Genomic DNA, 24,255 nt, shown 5'->3' on the forward strand with positions numbered 1-24,255 from the left:
GTTACAAACTTCATCACGAAAAGCTTCCCTACTGCAGTCCTTAAGTTTGTATCATTTTTCTAACTCTGGAGACTAAAACTTACCTCCTGAACATTTTCTGCATGAAACTCATCGCCCTGAGAAAATCCAGCTGAAGATTCCTGTAGAAAAACATTCTCCACATGGTCTTCCTCCAAGGCCAGATGCAGGAAAACCTCTTCCAAATTTGTCTTATTGTAACGCCGGATCATCCTATCAGGAGCTTCCTCTGCCAGTAGCTTCCCATTTCTCATCATTCCTACCTTCATTTAATCCAAATAGCAAATATTGCAATCATTACATTCATAACAGTTGAGAAAGGAATGAACAATATGCTGCACAAGAGAAACAATCTGATTTTCACCTCATTCTTCTAGACCAGTGGTTCATGGTGCCGTGAATGGCTTACAGGGGTGCCACGAAATGTTCTAATATTTTCATTGAAATGACACTTATTCCAATGTATGTGCTTATTTAGTACTTTTTATGTGTAAAATGTTCTGAATTTGAAATATGTGCTTATTTTTTAACTTAAGGCAAGCAACGTAACCACACTAACTGAGTGTTGCAAGTGTTACATAGGTCTACATTGTGACTTGGGTGCCACGAAAAAATCTTGAAACGCTAAGGGCATGGTGAAAATAAAAAGTTCGGGAACCTCTGTTCTAGAGAAATGCAATGAAAAAATTTCAAAGTTATTGGTCTTAAAAGTATATTTCAAGCATGATTTAAAATATTCAAGGGAAAAGGGATTTACACATCAAAATTGCAGGAAACATCAATAGCAGTCCTTCTGTAAATAACTCAAAATAGACATAAAAGGTACATTTTGCATGTGATGTGATCAGCATCATGCTCCAGCCACGGACACATAATTCAACCCGAAATGTATATTACATTACACACGAAAAATTTCTGATTAATCTGTTGCATCTTTACTGTTTAGTATAAAACTCGCAAAACATTTTTCCTGCTTAAATTGAAAACATGTTTTTAATTTCACCATTAGATGTTTGAAATAATAAAATAGATAGGACTGACCTTGTGAGCCTGTCTTGATTCCTCTATGTAGTGGGTTGTGATAACAGTCGTAACATTACCCACTTGAGAGATGCTTACTAAGTGGTTCCAGATGCTGAAAAAAAAATTGTATAATGTGTACATTATAATCTAACATACAGGGTGTTCAGCATAAAACTTTACGTGAATATTCATTTATTTAGTTGAAGGTATACTTTTAGGCTGAATACCCTGGATATAATCAAGTAAAACAATTAGAGATTTTGATTCTCAAGTACATATTTCTCTCACTATCGCAACAGTTATACAGGGTGTACACAATGGACCTCCGGAGTTTCGACGCAATGTTAAAAATCAGAAAATAAAGTTACGACAATCCAGTCTTTGGTGCCATATACACTCAAGTTTTTTTGTTTTTCTTTTTAGTTCGTGCGTGTCATGCTTGGCAGCACTGTCGTCGCTTTTGTGAAAATGGCGTCTTCTCAAGAGAAAGCACACGCTTTCGGGCAAGAGGGCCCTATCCCCTGGCCACCACATAGCCCAGATATCACTCCTCAGTTTAATCTGTTAAGGACGCAGTTTACTCAACGAAGGTGCCAAACGTGAATGCCTTGCATGACTGATTTGTTGCTGTCATTGACACCATCCCTGACGACATGCTGCAGCGCACGTTCGCGAAGTGGAATACTGGCTGGACGCTCTTCGTGTCACTAAAGGTGCTCACATAGAAGCGCGGTAATTTTTTGTACGAAACTTTTTGAGTTGCTCTTTGCAATAAAATTACCAAAAAAATGTGCAGGTGTGTTCGTTTTAATTTCCCATCACTTCAAAATCCCGGAGGATCATCTTATACACCCTGTATTACTTGACATCAATGTGTGTGCATCTTCAAATTACTGACTTTCCTCACTCTAACCGAACAGTAAAAACAGGAAAGCATTTTATTCAAACAACATTTCAACTCTTACATATGGGAATTTGTTTAAACAAAGACAATTTACAAAGTCTACATGGCACAGGACACAAAGCAACAGATTGCCGTCTGTAAACAGCTATACAAAAGTAAGTTTTATATACCTTTTTCTCAGCAAAGGATCTACACCAACTGTTGGTTCATCCAGGATTAACAGCTGTGGTTCATGCAGCATAGCCACAGCGAACGACACTCTCCTCTGCTGTCCACCACTGCAATAATGGATTAAAAAGTCGGGTATTAGGCAGGCAATCTATTCTTCCAGAAAGACGCTTTACTCATACCGAGTCGCAAATTTACGTTTTACAGGAGACCAAGGTGAAAAAAAACATACAATGCAGAAAACCAAAATCTGGGAAAATCTTGTGATATTCTGCTTATTTGGACCATGTATATGGGTAGGAAATGTAAAAATGAGATTCCACTGCATTTCTGTGATGATAAAGAGCACAGAGAATAATATGCAATGAAATCCGTAAGGTGACTGGATGCATTGTAAGAAAATGAAAGAAGCTATATTTATATTGTGTACGTAAAGTTCTGTATTTCCACATTGACCACATGGAATTTTGTAGAAATACAGAACTTTACCTACATCAGGCACGTAGCCAGGGGCAGGGCTAAAGCCTTCCCAAAAATCTACAAATATATGACTTAAATAGTGCAAAGTGACCATTAAACATCTTTAATAGGTTGTAATATTCTGAGAAATTTATCGTCAGGGTTTCTAGCCACCCAACTTTTTGACATTTAGAAGGCAGTTGCTGATAAGGTGTGACCCCCTTCTCCCCCGGATCACACTAAACCACATGCAATACAGGGTAAGTCAAAATGATGGACCCGATTTCAGACATTTATTCTGTGAAATATAATAAACAAATGTTATTGTGAGACATGTGCTAAGAAAGGTAAACTGTCAAAGTTGTTTTTCAAACAAATCACAAGTGTTCTATGTGAGCACCTCGCGTAACACGGCACACATCAAGCCGACAGTCTATCTCCTGCCAAACCTTGTGTAGCATGTTGCGGTCAATATCAGCAATGGCTGCTGTGATGCGGGCACGCAGGTCATCCAATGTTGTTGGAAGTGGTGGTACGTAAACATGATCCTTGACAAAACTCCACATGAAGAAATCACATGGGTCAAGTCGGGGAAACGAGGTGGCCAATGAAGGAGAGGTCGATCCTCTGAAAATGCACGGCCTATCCAACGTTGTTCCAATGCCACATTGAGATGGTCCCGAATGCTGCCATGGTAATACGCAGGGGCATCCATTTGGAGAATGAAATCTGCGCTATCCTCTGCAAACTGTGGAAGGAGCCATAGTTGCAGCACATCAAGGAAAACAAGTCTTGTCACAGTACGTTCATGGAAGAAAAAGGACCCATAAATCTTTTCATAGGAAATGGCACAAAATGCATTCACTTCGGGAGAATCGCGTTCGCATTCCACAAATTCATGGGGGTTAGCAGTTCCCCAAATCCTTACGTTGTGTCTATTCACTTTCCCTGAAAGGTGAAAAGTTGCTTCATCACTGTAAATTAACCTCTCAAAGAACCCATCCGTTTCCATTAAGGAAATCAGCACAGAAGGATGCACGCAAAGCATAATCAGTGTCTTTTAAGGCTTGAACTAGTTGCAAGCGGTAGGGTTTCATTTGTAAACATTTCCGCAGTACCCGCCAGACAGTTTTCTGTGGAAGTTGACGTTCTCTCGCTGCCCAGTAGGTGGACTTCTGTGGACTCCGCACAAAACATGTGTGCACTCGTTCCACTGTCTCTTCCCCAGTCGAGAGACGGCCAGTCGATTTTTGTTTACAAATGCAGCCCAAATCTCTGAAATGTTCATACCCCTTAAGAAATGGCCTTCCCCGTAGGTGGAACAAGTAGGACTTGTTCACATGATAATCAAGCACACAGAAAGATCTCTGTTCTCCAGTCAACGCCATTTTCCTGCTTGCTGCCGACTCCTAGCGGTAGAAAGTGGAAACACTGCGTGGAAAATAAACTTTGAAAGTTAACCTTTCGAAGCGCATGTCTCACAATAACACATGTTTATTAGATTTCACAGAATAAATTTCTGTAATCGGGTCCATCATTTTGACTTACCTTGTATATGTGTCAGATGAATTGTCTTGTTTCTTCCATTACATACCTTGCATGATGCTGCTCCCATGTTTGCATTTTGTATATTTGTTATCTTACATTGCTTTTCTGCTACTTTTGGACAATTGTGTTGATGAGGGTGAATGATGATTAGATACAATTGATGAAGGAATAATCACAAAGAATTTGTCTATGATATAGACAAATAATGTTATGTACAGCACATGGTATTACAGACATTTGAAAAATATTCTACACCACATTCCATATTTCAAAATTCATCATACAAAACAACCAGTGGCATGTACGGGGGGGAGGGGGGGGTCATAACTCCTCCCTTTGGCTCAGTATTATAAAAAAAAAGAATGCCAAAGGTAGGGAAAATGGCAAAATAAGGACTGACTACTAAATGCACCCTTCTTTCAAATTTCCTGGGCACACCACTGACGACAATCATTGATCTATCTAAGATTCTCTAATTTGAACTTGGTGGTAACTCATGCTCTAAAATTAGGAATCAACCTAGATTTTTTTAAAGTTGCCTTTCTTCAAAAACTTGCCTCAGATGCTTGATTAACTGCCCAGGGCTTGGCAACTTCAACAGATCTACCAGAAAATCCAGTCTTCTCCTAAAGTAGCTACGCTTCATGTTGAACATGTAGGCAAAATATCTGAGCGTCTCCTTGATTGTTAGCTCTTCAAACAGTGCAAGAGCCTGCAACAACATGAATCAAAATCTCAGGGAGAAGTACGTAACCACACAAAGTTTCTCTTTAGCCTTATTTCTCTATATACAGTGTGTCATTTTAATGGCACCCATGGACCACAGAAACGTATAGAGGACATCAAAACAAACAACTTTTCTCAGTAACATTTTTCTAGTTGGTGCATCGTTTCGGTGCTGCAGCCGTTCAAAAAAGACAGTTTTGCCATCTGGATGCTGGCAACCCAACCCAACATTTGATCGTATCTGTGACGTCATTTCCTGCGGCGATACGGCGTATGGCAAGGTTGCAAGGAACACCCAAATTTTGTGAAAAATGACAAAATACCAACCACATTATTAGCTGTAAAACTAAGCTAGAAACGCATCTAGTAGACCGAACATCATAGCCTACCAGCCAGAAGATCAGCCGTCATCTCAGAGGAAGGGGGAAGTGAACCAACGATATGAGAAATGGTAAAAAACGTATTCAAAATGAAGTGTCAATATCGGATTTTGTCTCAGCCTACATGCCAAATATCAACAACAATAAATTTTATTGGGCTTACAGCTTACATGTGGCTGTTTACACCCAGTTACATGTCAATTATATTTGCAAATCTCGTTGCAAGGTTGATATCTACTGGTTTGTGTCAAGATGCCTTGTGGTACTTTTGTGCTGATAACGAAAGAATCCGAGGTTCACGTTGTTACATTACGGCTAAAACACGTACAACCACAGTAACGATCTAATGATGAATCAGTAGCTAATATACTTTCCTGTTCACAGTTGCAAACTATTACATGTGTATTCGTTGCGTAGATAAATACAGTCGTCAGAGAGCTTGTATTACTACTACCATTTTTGCCACTTGCCTCATTATGCCCTGAATATACATTATATTATGTGTTGCTTACCTTTGGAATTTTGAGTTCTTCCATTTCTGTCATCTGTTCAGTGTGTCACAGACAACTAGTATCAGAAGGACGAAGTGGATAGACTAAATTGTAGATGCCAACTTGGTAACTAGATTTGCAAATATTTGACATGTAAGCTGAGACAAAATTAGATATGACTACTTCCACTTGAATTATATTTTCTTTGTACCATTTTCGTATCATTTGTTTACATCCTGTTAGGTTACAGAACGTGTTTTCTCATTTTGTTTTATGGTACATAATGTGGCTGATTGTAGCTATGTCATTTTTCACAGAATATGTGTGTTCCTGGCAACCCTGAAACGCATCGCTTCACGACGGGATATGACGTCACAAATGCAATCAAATGTTGTGTGTGGTTGCCAGCATTCAGGTGGCAAAACAGGCTTTTTTGAACGACTGTAGCGTTGAAATGATGCACCAATGAGAAAAATGTTACTGACAAAAGTTGTTTGTTTTGATGTCCTCTATACGTTTCCGTGGTCGCCATTAAAATGACACCCTGTATATATGTAAAAAAAGCAACTTTTTAGGAGCAAGTGGAATTTGATTGGGTGTCAGCACATCAGATTCCACCAATGTGCAGAGGACAAGGGGATGATCTGATCATCATGTACCCCTTAATATCTAAAATTAAGAGATCATTCACCTAGCCACAAAACACACACATATATATAAAGGCAGCCATTTTCCCTCACAAGAGAAGGCTGTTATCACTCCGGCAGGCACCTTGGGGGACTTTGTTACCTCACAAGTGTTTTTTCTTGCAGTGTTAGACATGACTGGCGGTACGGTGACATCCGTTGCATACATTTTTAAACTCAAAGACACAAAGTATATATAAGAACCTTACTATTTTATAAGCGAAAATAAATAAATATAATAAACATGTTTAAACTCAAAGATTCAAATATATTATGTAAGAACAACAACTAATTATTATATGAGTGAAAATAAATAAATAACACTTGTAAATTCAAAGACACAAACAAAGAGTGTAAGAACATGTCTAAATAAAGATATTCAATTATAAATATAAAACAAGCCAATTTTTTAATGAAAAGCGGCTGGGGTAACAAAATCTCCAGGGTCGCTGCCCGTCAGGCACATATCTAGAAATATAGTTTGGGAGGTCCAAACTAAGTGTCTCAAAATAATAATAATAATAATAATGTTTAAACTAAAATAATTATATTAAATTAATTCAAATAGTATTAATTAAAATATTCAAAATAGTTAATATATTTTATTATATGAATAGGTAAAAGGACGGTATAAGAATAGTGACATCATAGCACATATTCATTGTCTAGCTTACATGTAATAAAAGTTGCCCGACCCTGTGGCCGAGTGGTTAGCACATCGCGCTGCGACGCCAAGGGTCCCGGGTTCGAATCCCGGTCGGGCTTGGTTGTTTGTGAATGTCCATTCATCAATTTCATCATTTCATCACTCATCCCCATCTTCGCAAATTAGCTAAGAGGCACAAAACGCGAAGTAAAATAAACTAAATCAAATCAAATCAAATCAATGTAATAAAAGTTGGCAAAATTTGCAAAAAAAAATCCCTGGGAAGGAAATTATGTCCAATAGATAAAGAATTGAATATTTATCTTCTACATATATAAAAATGGATGTATGTGTGTGTGTGTGTGTGTATGTTTGTTCCAGGATAACTCTCGAACGCCTGGAGCGATTTCAACCAAACTTGGTACACATATCACTTGCAATCTGGAAAGAAATACTGTGGGAGCAAGACACCCCTGTCACCTCTAGGGGTGGGGGTGTGAGGAAGTGGCATGTAAAAATAATAAAAAGCGACTGATATTAGTGTGGAACACATAGTTTTCGGGGTCACTAAGATGAATAGTGACACTCTGAATGCCATTCAACTCCAAGACACCCAAGGCGTGGATGGAAACACTGACCGGGGGTTACATCATCGAACACATGCAACATTTGGTTCCCGTAGTGGAAGAACATAGAGGCAACAGCTTTCTTACATTGGAGAGACATTAATCTTCAAAAATACATGAATTACCGGCAAAATAAATTAAGCGATGGGAAAAAACACTTCCACGACCTTTCAAAAGTGTACGGAAAGTCAGTTCGGTAAGTACTTTCTCCTGCAAAATTGAAGAAATACGTTTTGCGGATAACAAAATTTTACCTTTAATTTTAGTTATTTTATTACGAATTTTTTTTAAACAGAAAGTCTTTCGGGGTGGGGGTGGAGATCTGAACCTGTCCACCAAATATGTCCTTGCTGCTTGTGTTATGAAAAATAGCATGCCCACCAGAGTGTTAAGCTGCCATTGGTCCCGTAAAAGCAATCTTCTAAATTGTGTACTACGATTAATAGGTTAATTGGTAAAGGTAAAGTGCTCCCCTGTGCATAGCACTACGCCATGAAGGCATATAGGGGGCGTGGGGGTAACGCCCCACACTTTCTTGATCCAGTCATGAGTGGGGGTGATGTGATCAGCATCACGCCCCTGACCACCTTTACCCCCCAGGTACCCATGTTATTCGACGCTGGGTGGGCACCAGAGCTGCTTCCATCGTTAGAAAAGTTCCCGGATTTGAACCAGCCGGGGATCGAACCCGGGACCTTTAGCATGGTAGTCAGACGTGTTACCGACTGAGCCACCGCGGTCACTAATAGGTTAATTGGCACAGATAAAATTATTATTTTTCAATTAAAGTAACTACACCAAGTTTCCCTGGACAGAACTCACCTGAGGCATGTATCCAACACTTCTTCCTGGAACTCCACCTTCTGGGTCACCCGGGACATAACCAAATACATGGACACTTCCAGAATTGGGTTTCAGCTGGCCAAGTATAATGCTAAGGAGGGTCGTCTTCCCACAACCACTGGGGCCCAACAGACCATATCTGGAATTTCAGTAGTATCATCATAAAATCGTGGTAAAATGTACATCAAAAGCTTAAATTACTATGTTAAGTATTCATGTGCTCAGAGGACAGTGCAAAGCCAGTGAGCACTATTTACAAGCATTTTGCCTATTCAGTTTGCAGTTTAACTAAAATGCAAATACATCCTTTACAAGATATGTACATAAACCCTGTGAAGAAAACATGATTGTGGCCCATGGCCAATGGCGTACACAGAGGGAGGGCTGTAGGGGCTACAGCCTCCTCCCAAATTTTGAAGAAATAAATATTTTCAAACAAAATCAATGAGTCACTCAGGGAAAAAACAGAGCGGTATATTCAAACTTGCCTTTGAAATAACCCCTAATTGTCATTTTTGAGAGTGGAAAGTTTATAATATACAAAATATTTTATTGTGTATTCTGCCCCAGCAGCTAAGCACTATCTATCTTAACAATTCCAGCCCCCCCCCCCCCCAAAAAAAAGACCTGTGTATGCCAGAGCCCATGGTCGACGATATAAACTTTATATTTACTATAGGTTACACAAACCCACTTAAAATTAAACTGTTCTAAAATCTGGTATCCCTAGCAGCGCTGAAGTGGAAACTGTTAGCTGGACAGATGTTTGGTCAAATCTTGAGGTTAGCTGGAGGATGCTCCTATGGTTTAACATGGTGACAATCAGACCACTGGGGAATGCCTTGCAAACATTATGCTAACTGAGGCAGAGGCGTGGCGTGCATGTAACCGGTGTTACCGCAGGTAACAACAAAATGTAAAGAAATTAAAAAGTTTTTTTTCTCAATAAAATAACAACATTGTTAAATAAGTTAACCGACAGCGTTGCAGGACATTTTTTCTGCAGCTGACAAAAGCGAGGAGACAGGCCGTTCTGCTACCTTCAAGAGGCAACAGGAGGAAAGGGCGCCAATGCAAGGGAACAGCGGGGCAAGACTTGGAGGCAAGTGTGCTACGGGGTTATTCATATGCCTGTTTAGGGGCACTGTTGCCGCTGCGGCCTACCGGATCAGCAAGTGTTGTCACATTGGATTTCCAGAAAAGAGCTAAATCCTGCCTAAAACGGGGATACTATTTCTCTGAAGCAACAAGAGCTAGACTGCAAAGCCAAAGCTGGATTTAACTACAACTGAGACCGTTTAGTAATAGACAAAAAGATAAGTACTTGATGCGATTCGTGATTTGGACAATCCTTGCTCCAAAGAACTAAGTTGGCAACAGTAGTACGTACATCTGGACTTCTTCCCACCGCTGGAGGAGGGGAATTCTATCGTCTGCTCGACGCAGAAACGTCAAAACTGACCCGAATGTGTGGTGGTTCTTCCCCTTTCCACCTCTTTGCAAAGAAACAGAGATGGTTGACAAGGGTCGACCACTATTCACTGGATTTTCACGGTAACTCTCTCATGAGTGGTAGTTCTTTCTAGGAGTGATTGTGGCTAAATAAATCATTGAGTGGATTTTAAAAAAAAAACAGATCAAAGACATGTTTTTTTTTTTGGGGGGGTAGGTTGGAGATGGCCGGTAACACTTTTGAAAAAGTAACGCCACAGCACTGAGGGGATAGTATCCCCCCACATCCCCCTAACTTCGAGCACTGATTCATAGCAGTATTAGAAGGCTTACAATAAAAAAGCAGAGAATGTATTTTGTCCTCAGTGTAAAACTATAATTCAGTGGTTGTTTCACATTTGAATATTAACAACTTTGCACTTGGAAACTTACATTTCTCCTCTTTCCACTGTCATATCGAGGCCAATTATAACTTGCTTGGCTCTTTTCCCTGATCCATATTGTTTGTGAACATCAATCATCTGAACTGCAGGTTTATCAGCATTAGCAAGCCTTTTATCTACTTCACTTCTAGAATTCACAAATATTTGGCTAGAGACTTTTGTACCGAGTGTCCTGAGGGTTTGCATTGCATTTCATAACTACCCATTTATCCCTGAAAAAATAAGTAAAAAGAGATTTAGTTAGTTCTTTTTCTGTTCCATATTTAGTCAATACTACTTAAATGCACAGCCATGAAATTAGGCAGGTGACAGAAGTTCACGCTGGCGTTACGTCGGAGCACAACCCCGTGTGTTCGGAGGTTAAACACATTCGGGTCTGGCCTCATAATTCAGCATTTTTACCTCTGGCCTGCGGTTTTTGGTTGTTTTAAAAAAAAATCATAGAAAAAATATTTTTAATTTATTTTTATTTACCACATATTTCTTAAATCTACAAAACTTCCTCTTTTCAATGAACAAAAATTTGTTAAATTTTCTTTTCATTTTCAGACATTTTTTAATATTTTTTTCAGCAATGTTTTGTGGAAAAAAAAGTAAAACGTTGTAACAAATGTTAATATAGAAATATTTTAAGTTCGTAATCTGGAAATTTCAATAATTAACTACATAAACTATCAATACATCTTTTGAATCTTGCATAAGAATACTTCTTATGTGCACATAACAAAAAAATAATTACAAATTACAGGTAATTAGCTTTTGTATGAAAAAGTGGCTGCAGGACAGGACCAGACGATGTATCAGTAGGTTCTGCGTCATCTGTAAAAATTAAACAAATAAATAAATAAACTAAATAAATTTTCACTTGACATACACTATACAAAATAATAAATGGAGAAACTAAAAATACATCAGTGCATGTAGGAGAATCAAGCAAGAGGCAAGATGAATAGACCCAAAAAAAATACCTCTTCTCACTTCATTCATAAAATACTAGAGTTTGCAACACTGTTTATATTGTCAACAATTAATTATTACGAATATAACCTACCTTCCAAATCTTCAAATTCATCTGCATCATCAAAATCGTCGCTAACTTCAAACTCTGAGGCGGAATTTCCGCTATGCAGTCTGCATCTAACGACGCCATTCTAAACAATCAAATGTACATCAACCCGAACACAAACAGTCGCAGGTGCGAGATAAAAATAGCACATGAGCCACCTAGCGGTTGGAATTTTAACAGAGCGGCTTGAATGAACACACACACATGAGACGAAGTATGAACATAGCCCGTAGTTAATAGGCAAAGCGATTGCATACGAGGGTCACTATTTATATTTTGAGCCTAACAATGAAAAAAACAGGAATTTGGCATTGAAAACTGCTTTATTGTTTTTCGAAGTATTCTCCTTTATGGTCAATACACTTTTGCATTCGTTTGAACCATTTGTGAAAGCAGTTTTTCCAATCTTATTGAGACACCTCCATAATATGGTTTTTGAACGCATCAACGGCATCTTCCGCCGACGAAAATCGTTGTCCACGCAATTTATTCTTGACATTCGGGAACAAGAAGAAGTCATTGGGTGCCAAATCAGGACTGTACGGCAGATGACCCATCAATTCGATTTTTTGACTGTTCATAAAGTCGGTTGTTAGACGAGATGTGTGACAGCTGGCATTGTCTTGATGAAGAATGATCCGACGGCGTTTGTTTGTTTTCCGTATTTGACCGAAGACCTCTGGCAAACAAATTGTTGTGTACCATTCAGAGTTGACCGTTCTACGTTCCTCTAAAGGCACAGTTGCCACATGACCAGTATTCCTAAAAAAAACAGGCGACCATTTGTTTCGATGTGCTTCGAGCGCGAACAACTTTTGTTGGATTGGGTTTATCTTGAAACACCCATACAGTCGACTGCTGTTTACGTTCCAGCTCATATGCATATATCAATGATTCGTCACCTGTTACAATCTTATATACGTCTTTTGAAGCACCACGATTGTATTTATTGAGTTTTTGTCAAATTGTGTGGGATCCAACGAGAACATACCTTTCTCACAGCTAAATGATCATGTAATATTTCATATATGCACGTGGAACTAATGCCTCAATCTCACAGTATGTCACATGACGATCTTGCAGTATTAGGTTTTGCACAGCATCAATGTTTTCATGAACAACAACTGATTTTGGACGACCTTCGCGAATCTCGTCGGTGAGCGAATGGCGGCCACGATTAAATTCGTTATACCAGCGTTTCACAGTGGCAAAGGATGGGGCTTCATCGCCAAATGTGGAAGTAAGTTGATCGATGCACTCTTATCTTGATAATCCACGTCGAAAATCGTAAAAAATCATCGCACAAAAATGTTCACGAGTTAATTCCATTTTATTGTTGTCGCACAATCTCCAAGGCAACATAAACAACACAAATCAAGCTATTGACAAAAGATTTGAAGTACGTTATGGTCAATAATGCCAGACGATTCCGTGCAAACGTCAAATCGCGCTTAACTTCAATCAGTGTTGCCAAGGCTCAAAATATAAATAGTGACCCTCGTATTGCAGGATGGGCTATGCCTGTCGTTCGTCCACATTGACTTTAAGTGCACTGCGTGCTATGCCTGTCGTGAGACCCCATTGTGTTAAGAGAATGAAAGATCTCGTTGTAGAGTTGGTCTTTGTAATCTATGTGATACGAATTGACAGTATTTTCTCGAAAGATATGGGATGACACGAAAATGACCCGGAGAGAGGTCGGTGTGATACTTGAACTAGGCAACACAGCCTGGTTGGCACTGCTACACAGTGCGTGGAAACCAGCGGCTTTTTTCCCGCTCTTGCCTTGCATTTCCCATATTTGGCACCAGTGCAATTCTGCCCAGCTGCCTATTTTCATGACCATGCATTTAGAGCTATTTGTACTTGGTCCATGACAGATTGAATGTTCTAGATCAGCAGTTCTTAACCTGTGGTCAGTGGACCCCTAGAGGGGTGCCACGTCTTCTGTGAAGGCTTGAAGAAACATTACTAGTTTTTATAGTTAATGTGAAGCTTAATGTAATATAGACTGGCATCAATGAAGCAAGCTTCTTTAAAAATTAAATTTATACTAGGACTTGATAGAGGTAAAAATGTGGCAATATTTTAAACATTTTTATTAATATGAGAGTGAAATGCAGCACCAGATTTTTCATGAAAGTAATATTAGGCCATCATTCATTGTTGAATATTATTGTTATTAATATTACATAAAATGTGAGTACTGCAAAAATTAAATTACATGACCTGTGTTGAACAACTTGATTTATTTCTTTTTATTTGGTGTTTTAAGTCTGGGACTGGACCTAGAGAATCCACAACAACAAAAGCAGTGGAGGATGCTAACTTTTCTGATGTCAGTGGGTTACTAAATGGATGTGAAAGACTTGGGATGGGGGAACAATTTCTAAGAAATATGTATTTTCATCATTATCTATACATTATTTATTTATTTTTATCACATTTGCTTACATTTTGACAGGGTGAGGCAGCCTAGTTTTGGATGGGCCATTGTTAGAGTGACCTCCCAAGGAGGTGTTTAATCCTCCCCCTCGTGAAAAACCAGTTAGGCTTAATTATATTATTTTTATTATTAACATATTGCTGTTATTGTTTATTAAAGTATGGATCACAGAAATGATACATCATAAATGAAATATGACTTCCTGTTGTCAGGAAGTAATATCATAATCTCGGTATATAGTGTTTCTGGATTTCTTCCAATGAATCTTTGATGTTAGTTCCACAACCTCTGACAATAAAGTTCGGTGAATGATCCTGAATATCGAAAGTAGACAAATTCTTAATGAAACCTACCTTACTGTCCTTCGAAGTAGTCCCCTCCCATGGCTATGCACCGTTGAGAAGGGCTGTACATGTCCTGGAAACTTTTAGAAAAGTCTTCTTTCGATATGGTGTTCAAGACCCTCGTCACGTTCCGTTGGATGTCCGGAATATCCTCAAATCTCTGACCTTTCAAAGCGATTTTGAGGCATGGGAAGAGAAAGAAATCTGGAGGATTCAGATCCAAATTTCTTGCAATGCATTGCTACAGAGGATGAGAGTTGGTGTGTGAGGTACGACCCTGAAACGAAACGCCAAAGCATGGAATGGCATTCTCCTGCATCACCCTGTCGGAAGAAGGCCAAGGCGGAAAAATTGTTGTTCCCTCCGGCAGGACTTCCTTGTGGATCATGCCATCACTGTCAAAGAAAGTGATAAGCATCGTCTTTATGCATGATTTTTATGCCTTGACCTTCTTCCGACGGGGTGATGCAGGAGAACGCCATTCCATGCTTTTGGCGTTTCGTTTCAGGGTCGTACCTCACACACCAGCTCTCATCCTCTGTAGCAATGCATTGCAAGAAATTTGGATTTGAATCCTCCAGAGTTTTTCCTCTTCTCACGCCTCAAAATCACTTTGAAAGGTCAGAGATTTGAGAATATTCCGGACATCCAACGGAACGTGACGAGGGCCTTGAACACCACTCTGAAAGAAGACTTTTCTAAAAGTTTCCAGGACATGTACAGCCATTCTCAATGGTGCATAGCCATGGGAGGGGACTACTTCGAAGGACAGTAAGGTAGGTTTCATTAAGAATTTGTCTACTTTCGATATTCAGGATCATTCACTGAACTTTAATGTCAGAGGTTGTATATGCTGAAGTTGAGGAGTGCCAGAAGTATTTATCAGAAAAACCGATCTTCTTGAGAGCTGCCTTATTCTTCACCAACTGTTCATAAAACTCCCCACATATCTGACACTCAACATGAGGTTTGTCTTTTGAGTTTGTGTCAAGATGCAGGAATTTAAATTCTTGTTGGTTTCGTATTGAAACTACATGTACGCTTCTTGACCATATGCAGTGCTCTACAAATGGAAAACAATACAACTGTCTGCTCCAACATTCTACAAGGCCATGGCGCTAAATTCCATCAACTTGTTTATTTTGTTTTTTTAGCATGAAATATGTCTCAATTTTAATTTGGTTTTCAAGCTAACTCCTAGACTTTTATACAACAAGGCAAATAGTGTTTTTTCTAATAATAACCATGGGGCATGCCTCTGAAACAGGACTGTCCCGGTTAAAATGCAACGTATGGCAACCCTAGCCATTGTCCACTCTGGCTCAAACTTCATGCTGTCCCTGAATGAGTGTCCATCATAAATCAAGGCTAACAACTGCTGTTCTAGATGCAATCAAAATAATTTAGCATGGTTACTTGAACAGTGGTTCTGCAAGTAACTTTACTCTGTGATCATTTGTGCCTGTAGACAAGGTATTTCTAGTTAGATGTTCCTGCAAAGGAAAGTTTAGAGTTGATGACTTCTAATTAATACTGCACATTTTTCTATTTCAGTAAAACTTCGATATCGTCCCAACAGATTTCTTCATTTTTACACAAGAAACTACTTACCGAAATGAGTTTCTGTGGTATTTAGAAGTTCTTGTTGGTATTTTCTTTCATCGAGAAAAACCAATGTTGTCCGTATATGCTAAATTGAACGAAATTAGTACTAATGGAACCTAACCTAACAGGCCTAACCTAACCTCGTAGGCATACCTTGTCCCTGTGATGGTTCGTGGGGCTACCCGTGGATGGTTTTTGGGGCTAACGTCAATGGTTTTTGGGGCTAACGCCAATGGTTAATAATTACTCTTTACGTCAAAAATTGACCTTTTTTCGTGAAAAAAGCAAAATAGCACCTTGAAGAATCTTTCGCAATGCAGACTAGGTACATATGAATGTTAAAAATGACGAAACAAACGAGTGAGAGGTGTTGGGACACTATCGAAGTTTTACCTCTATTTCTTTAGGTTAAGCATTATGAAGAGGATGAATAATCATGGCAGCCTATATCTTTATTCGACAGGTGAGATTCAGCATTTGCTGCTCTCTTTCCTAACCAAGAAAAGAAATATTTATTCCTCAACCAGAATTCAAACATATGAATCTGCTTTCACACCATACCATGTAAACCATTCTGACATAGAGGCTGGCATATTAACACTACATGCAGGAATGTCCTTACCTTATGTGAGATGGTAGAGAGGTTAGGTAGATAAATTTAGTCTTCCTTCAAAAATAAATATATAATCACTGATTCTATTACTATAACATGTTCAGTTATATGTACATTATGTGTACCAAGAATTGTACAGAAAGGAAAATTTCACTCTACATTTCTGATTAATCGTTGGATGTCATCCAAACTCTATAATGCAGTAAATATATATTTCTACACTATAAATATTCCACAAAATTAATTACACCCCATCCCCATTCGTTTTTATATTTAGAGAAAAAAATCAAGGATGGACAGATGAATGGATTTATGATTAGCGCTGGGTGTTATTCCCTCCCATCACATCTCAATATGTTACTGGCTAAAACTTTGATAGCGTCCCAACGGATTTCTTCATTTTTACACAAGAAACTACTTACCGAAATGAGTTTATGTAGAAAAACGGATGTTGTCCGTATATGCTAAATTGAACAAAAGGAGTGCTAATGGAACCTAACCTAGTCCCCATGATGGTTCGTGAATTTTTGGGGCTAACGTCAATGGTTTGTGGGGCTGCCCTTGGATGGTTTTTGGGGCTAACGTCAATGGTTTGTGGGGCTAACGTCAATGGTTTGTGGGGCTAACGTCAATGGTTTTTGGGGCTAAGGTCAATGGTTTAATAATTACTCTTTATGTCAAAAATTGAACTTTTTTTCGTGAAAAAAGGAAAATAGCACCTGAAGAATCTTTCGCAATGCAGAATAGGTAAGTACGAATGTTAATAATGACGAAATAAACGAGTTGAGAGGTGTTTGGACACTATCAAAGTTTTACCTGTTACTGAAAGTAAAATTCGTGATTTTTGAATTAACTGTATGCAACGTATTTCTTATCAAGTTACATCATCTATTTATATTCTTGCTGGGTACAATTTTCAAATTACCATTCATCATAATACCATGTATTAAATAAATAATGATTTACTGCAAATCTGAGCTGAAGAAATACGCAACTTTCCCATCTGAACTTTCAGGTGCATTTTATTTTCTGCACTTACTAATTTAAAAAAATATACAAATCAATATAGCTATTAAACTTTTTGTGATAGAATATAATAGAATATTTGTATTACTAGATCTACCATTAAGGTTTAAACTCTCACATAGATTGTAGTCAACGGAAAGATAATAGACAAATTGTCCACTGCTATTTTCATTCTTTCTTGTACTACATCTTATGTTTGTGTTGTTTTAAGAAATGACATTGTTTATACAAAGCAGATGTCCTCGTATAGACGTTTTAATTTCAATTCATGATCATTACTTTGTCGAACACAAACTGAATGAAAATAGTGGACAATTCACCTATATGTACAGTACTACATAGAAATATGTTCCACGGCATAGGATTTATGTCCGCTAATTAGGTTACTGCAATATTGAAAGAATACGACATTTTCCCCCACAGATTATACTACGCGTCAACCTTGTTTCAACCCACCCATCATTTTCCGAACAACCCGCTCTCAGTGTTGCCACAATGAGAAAACACAATTTCCCTTTCAAAGGTACAAAACTCCCCCTTCGTCCAATTTTATTTTTAGAAAAAATAAATCGCGATCACAAAATTTATGTTGTTGTTATTATTATTATTATTATTATCATCATCATCATCATCATCAGTGTCGCAGAAACGGGATGTAAAGAGCATAAGCGTAACTAGCGGGGTGTCGGGGGTGTAACCCCAACCAGCCATTCAAAGTAATTACTTAATTTTTTAGGAAAAAGCTTTTGTTGCTAACTGTAGATGAAAGGCCCAAATTTGTTTCTTGCTGTCGGGACCTTGACGATTTTGTAACGCCACTGTACCAACCCAATGAATAGGGCGTATCCTTAGTTCCTTTTGCCGTGTGCGACTTGGCGTTATCGTGCAGTAATTATCACCTACCTAGTCCCACTGCCGGTAAACTGTCTTTACCTGAATTTCGTCACTCAAACGAATCAGTTGACGTTGATAACGCTCGGCATTGACGGTTTCACCTGGTTGCAGTAATTCATAGTATAAAAACCACTTCATGTTCCACTAAATACACAAAATAATATTTGGTTTCGCAGTTGATGTTGGTTTGATTGATTTATTTGGTTTATTTTACTTCGCTCATCTGCCACTCTTGGCTAATCGCCAAGATGAGGATGAGTGATGATAACCTATGTTGAAATTGATGAATGGACACTTACAAGTAACACTCATACCCAGTGGCGAAGCGTCCTATGAGGCCCGGAGGCCGGGCCTACCCTAATATATTTGTCTATAACGGATTATTTTATTACTTATAAATTTCATTAAACGACGCTTAATAAAAGAAAACTGAAATTCTTGGTCTTCTGATAATTACCGCAAGTTTGCAACCCTGCCTGGAACATTATCTGAGCATTCAGCGAGGCCCGCCCGACAGTGCCTCAGCTGGTCCCATAACAACCTATGTGATTCGTGCAGGAAAGCATAATTTCAGGATTGCGTTCGCCTGTAATGTAACCTGAGAGGCCGGCCTCTTTTCTCTCTCTCACCCTCTCACCCTGACTTCCGAAGAGTGCCGATCGTGTACGAGCGCGTGACGAAGCAGGCAGTGGACGTACAGAGCTTGTTGAAGCAGGGTTTCCATGGAAGATTCAGAGCTGTGCCGGGAGCGGAGCACACCCAGCTGCTAACATCTAGCGAAAATGTGTTGCTAACACCTCTAAGCCTGGCCTCCTAACCTATCAAAGTAGGCATTATTAGAATTCTAATTGCAAATAATGCATGCAAGTTGGTTACCAGTGTTAAGTTTGGTGCATTCAGCTCTTTTGAAGAACCGCTTTTCGCGAAGTGTTAGCTGCTGGATGTGCCCCACACCAATCTCGATTCAGAGAGGGAAAGTATTTTATTTCTTTGAGGAAGGGATTTTGAGACGAAATTTCCTTTCATGATTAGTGACAACTGAAAATGCGCTACTTTTAAAATGGGGCAAAGTACGTACAATGCAAACGTATAGAGAAAATCCATGTTACTGAAATTTTCTGGTCGGTGAGTTACACATTCCGTGTTCTCATTTAGCATTTCATCATTTTCTAAATCATATTATAATTTTTTTAAGAAAGTCGCCTGTTGAAGAAGAATTATATGCATAAAAAAGTTAAAAAGAAATGATTGATTGATAGATTTAGTTTATTTTACTTGGTTTTCTGCCATTTTTGGCTAATTGGGAAGATGAGAATGAACGATAATATGATGGCATTGACGAAGGGACACTCACGAAGAACACCTATGCCCAGGTGGGGATTCGAACCTGAGGCCCTTGTCGTAGCACGCTGTAACCAATCTGCTGCGGAGGTCAGCATTAAAAAGAAATAAACGCTAAGTGACGATCAAGTGAACCAACCATTTCTGTAATGCGAGAAAGATTTACAATACTGTTATTGAAGTAGCAAATAATTTTTACGAGCAGCTTTAATCTAACAAATGTAAGATGGCTAGGGCCTGACAGAACGGCTTTTTCATTGGGTGACGCTTGGTCAGAACATCGAGTCTCGTTGTCACTTTTTTCTGACCTTCGAGACAGAAGCACCTTTATTCTCAGATATCTAATCGAGACTAGATTAAAGTAGAATCTGAACCAATGCCTCCAGGAGGAATCGAACCTTGTACTTCTTGATTATAAGGCGAGAGCGTTAATCACTACATTATCCTTTACAATCACTATCCCGACTTACGAGATTCAGGCAATATGTTATCTTTTATTTTCTAGGGGCTATATTTTAACATACTGCTGTTAAAAAAAAATCACAAACCCTGCTCCGTCCTGTGCCTACCCTTCCAGAGACAGCACGCTTCGCCACTGCTCATACCCAGGCTGGCAGTCCCACACCATGGCTGTGCTCCTGTGCGGTCTAAGGCATCAAGCTTTGGTCTCTGCTATGGGAAGCGGACAGGTTCGAATCTCCTGGAGAAAGTGTAAAAAACTTTTATCTGAGATTTCAGCCTGTGTATGAGGCTGGTGGCTACCCACCATCGTAAGGAACTTGGGGAACTACGAATGAGTAGCCTAAGCCAGTCAAAACCTACAACATCGACTGGGGTTTCATCGTGCTGACCACATGTCACCCCATAACTGGCTAGATGATCTCTCACCTCGGCAAGTGCGAGTGAGGGCGGCAGTCGGTCGGTTGGTTCACCGTAGTTAACTCACGATTTTCGCCTCTTTCGGTAATCCTGAAACACCCGCAATGGCCTTCATTCCGTATTTTCCCTAGTTTTTGCAGGCTGCAGGAAATAGTTTGTTGGGTCACTCCTGGTAGTGACAAGTTCGGCCTGCGTTTTACATGGATTTTCGTTCAACAGGCTCAAATTCTTCATCCTCAAATATGACTGTCCACGACACTGTTCATCTTCCAGATGGGAACCCCCCTCCAGAAATCATTGAAACCATTTTTTGAAGGTGCTGTATGATACTGTATATTCATCGAAGGCAAAACAAATAATTTCATTCGCCTCAGCGCCAGCGGCACTTTATTTTTTCAGTTGATATGCAGAAAGCATGAAACTTGATGTGGTTTCCCTAATGGTATTGTCCTACTTCTTCTTTATGTAACGTCATCTGCTAGTTTGGTATTTTATCTTTTTAGGTTAGTATTGGAGTGTGGGGAAAGTTCCAATTGGAACAAAAGCAACAGTAATGTTTAATAGGTGAATAAATTTACGGGGTGAGAATTAATTTGTACACCTAATAAACCATAGGTGTAACTATAGAGGGGTGGATCAATGATTATGAGTCAAACTGTAGTTGCTCCGAAAAACAAACTCAAAGTAAGTTCCTATTAGAAATCTGGGAAGTGACTTTTCATTCAAACCTTTCTTAAGCACACTTGTTTCTCCTCGAAGCAATTCTCTAGTTGATTGAGTTTGAGTTTTAGCTCCACTTTATGCACTGATATTAAATCCCAAAAAATCCACATACATGTTACTGGGGAGCAGACAAACAACTACGAACGACAAGTATAACGACATAGTCTTGAAGATACGTGGGACGTGCATACCGCATAAAACAACATCTAAAAACCTGGGTTTGGTGATTGATAGTTCTCTCACTTGGACAGAACACATCAATGGACTGTGTAGAAAATCATTCTACATTCTCAGAAATTTATATAGGTCTCAAAATTATCTAACAGAAAAAGTTAAACTGAAGCTCGTTGAGCTCTTATCGTGGTCACTCTTTGATTACTGTGATGTAGTTTATGGTCCTGGGGTCTCAGTCAGAGATAAAAGGAAAATTCAGGTGATGCAAAATTCTTGTATACGATTTGCATTGAACATAAGGAAATATGAACATATCCTGCCTCATTTGAACACAAAGAAAATATTAACAATGGACAGAAGAAGGCATCTGCACTATATCACCTTCATAAACAAAATTTTGAAAGTAAGTAAACCAGATTATCTATTTAGAAAACTTAAAGTAGGCACTCAAATACACTCACACTTCACGCGAGGGCATAACAAACTTTTTACATGTCATCACAGTACCGCCTCCTTCAAATCATCATTCTCGGTAAATGCAGTTTCAACCTGGAATAAATTGCCCATAACAATAACTAACCAATCAACACTGCATGCTCTTAAATCCACAGCAAAGGACTATCTACTATGTAAACAGTTTGAATCTAGAAGCACACACGAATAAAAATACATCCCACAATGTATTAATGTCAATGTAAGAATTTGGTATTACTTCATGTCAAATATTTCTATTCTTGCACCATCAAACATTAACAAATATGCATTTATGTGTACATGTGTGTGTGCCTATATATATATATATATACTTAAAATTGTATTTAGAATTTAGTTTTATGTATTTTTTCTTTTTGTGTATACATATACTCATTAATTGTATCTTTACAGTTCTTATTTGATTTCAAATTATCCATGCATTTTTTTTTGTTTTTTTCATCTTTCTTACTTATTTACTATTATTTGTATTACTATTATTATTTTTGTTTTCCTTTCTTTTTTTCTTATTGGATATATATACCGTTTGTAACTGTAGACTGTATTCTGACAAGGGTTAGGTGGGAGAACAGCGTACGCTGAACCTCGCCCGCTCAATAAAGATATATTATTATTATTATTATTATAGAAAGGATAATTGGAACTGGACCTACACTTTATAGCGGGATCCAAACCACTATGTTGGTTGGTTGATTTGCTGTTTTAAATCCACTTTATGCACAGTAAGGCTAATTGTTACTGGACCTACAGTTTAAAGTGAGATCTGAAGCACTATGTGCCTCCACTGGGTATTGAGCCTGGGACCCCTTGATTACAAAGCGACGATGCCGAACCACCATGTGCCTCCATCCAGTATCGAACCTGGACCCCTTGATTACAAAGCGACGATGCTTTGCAGGAGCAAGCCAAGGCATGACTACCATGGGGAGGGGAAAGCTGGGAGGATCCTGACCCCACTGGCACTGAATCCCTTGAATATACTCTGGACCTCCGAGTACATTCAAGGGTGGATGTGGAAGATGATTTCTTACTTAAACCTTTGTGTATCTCAAGAGCACCTGTTTCGGCTTGAAGGAATTCTCCAGTTTCAAGACCAAGTGCATCCCTTTGTGCCAACACAACGTGTGAGACCGCATTCAGCATTCTTCCACATAGGTCACAGTAGCCAAGGAGCAGCCTGTGCCTATTCAAGAACTGAGCAGTTTTAGTTGAGATTTTCAGACGATTGCAAGCACAGTATGGTGAACAAACGATGTTGCGGACAAGAGTGTACGAATGGTGTGAGCAGTTTCGCAAAGGACGGGAGCTGGTGACAAATGAAGCGCATGGACACATTCGCCCGACTGCAGTCACACCAGTGAATATCGCACGTGTTGAGCAAATGATTCTTGAGAACCGGCGAGTAACAATGCGGAATATTGCTGCCGAGGTGAATATCAGTGTCCATTCGCAAGAAAAGACCTGGGATGTTGTCTGGAAATGTCATTCTTCTCCATGACAATGCCCGCCCTCACACGGCCAATGTGACAACAACAACTCTGGCCGACATGCGCTGGGAAGTTCTGCCCCATCCCCCCTACAGTCCGGATTTAGCCCCCAGTGATTATCATTTGTTTGCACCCCTTAAAGACCATCTGGGAGGGAAGAAATTCACGACAGATGAAGCACTGGGGAGCGATATCCTCCAGTGGCTACGACAACAACCAAGTTCTTTCTACGCCAAAGGAATTCGGGAGCTGCCAGAACGATGGCAACAGTGCCTCGGTGCGCACGGAGAATACTTTGAAAAACTGACATAGTTTGGTGTTTCTTCTGCTACCTATTTCCTCTGCAGAAATAAAAGTCCCGGTCAACCTTGAACGACCCTTGTAGAATCATTACACTGGTAAGTTTCAGTCCCTCCTTTTTATTTGCAATTTTGTTCTGTGCTAAAAGACATATTGGTGTCTTGAGGTTAGTGGCGGAATAACCAACTTCTCACGAGTGGACCATCTCTTTAGTTCATAAGTTTTTGGACGTCAGAGGGAGTTGTCGGCATTTATTCTTATGTTCGTGGATTATTTATTGTTACTGGTAGTTGGAGAAGAGTGATCGACTGACCATTTCAAGATGTGTAAAGTTGCAAGGGGTGACAAATACCACAGGGGAATACATTTTTTTCACCCCAGACCATGGGCTTTGCCAGAAATTTTAGTAGGGGGAGTCAGGCCATTGATAAAACTTGATTAGTAGAAATAAT

At 39.2% G+C, this 24,255-nt stretch overlaps 1 protein-coding gene across 6 annotated transcripts in view; it reads right to left on the reverse strand.

Annotated features, from left to right (window-relative positions):
- The window catches only part of LOC145981217 (ABC transporter G family member 20-like), a 63,307-nt gene extending 45,326 nt beyond the window's left edge, over positions 1-17,981 (reverse strand). Inside the window, exons 1-7 of one of the 6 annotated variants that reach the window (XM_083114360.1) lie at positions 17,970-17,981; positions 10,403-10,625; positions 8,498-8,657; positions 4,678-4,832; positions 2,116-2,223; positions 1,060-1,153; positions 84-281 (exon numbers count right to left, since the gene is read on the reverse strand). In XM_083114360.1, the coding sequence (XP_082970486.1) occupies positions 84-281; positions 1,060-1,153; positions 2,116-2,223; positions 4,678-4,832; positions 8,498-8,657; positions 10,403-10,599 (912 nt within the window). In that variant the 5' untranslated portion in view covers positions 10,600-10,625; positions 17,970-17,981. Of the gene's footprint in view, positions 1-83; positions 282-1,059; positions 1,154-2,115; positions 2,224-4,677; positions 4,833-8,497; positions 8,658-10,402; positions 10,626-17,601; positions 17,713-17,833; positions 17,949-17,969 lie in introns of those variants that run through there. The other 5 variants (XM_083114362.1, XM_083114357.1, XM_083114358.1 and 2 more) reach the window with 5 other exon arrangements.
- Positions 17,982-24,255: the final 6,274 nt, after the last annotated feature.

Source organism: Lepisma saccharinum, chromosome 29, assembly GCF_977018435.1.
Source record: "Lepisma saccharinum chromosome 29, izLepSacc3.1, whole genome shotgun sequence".
NCBI classification, from domain to species: domain Eukaryota; kingdom Metazoa; phylum Arthropoda; class Insecta; order Zygentoma; family Lepismatidae; genus Lepisma; species Lepisma saccharinum.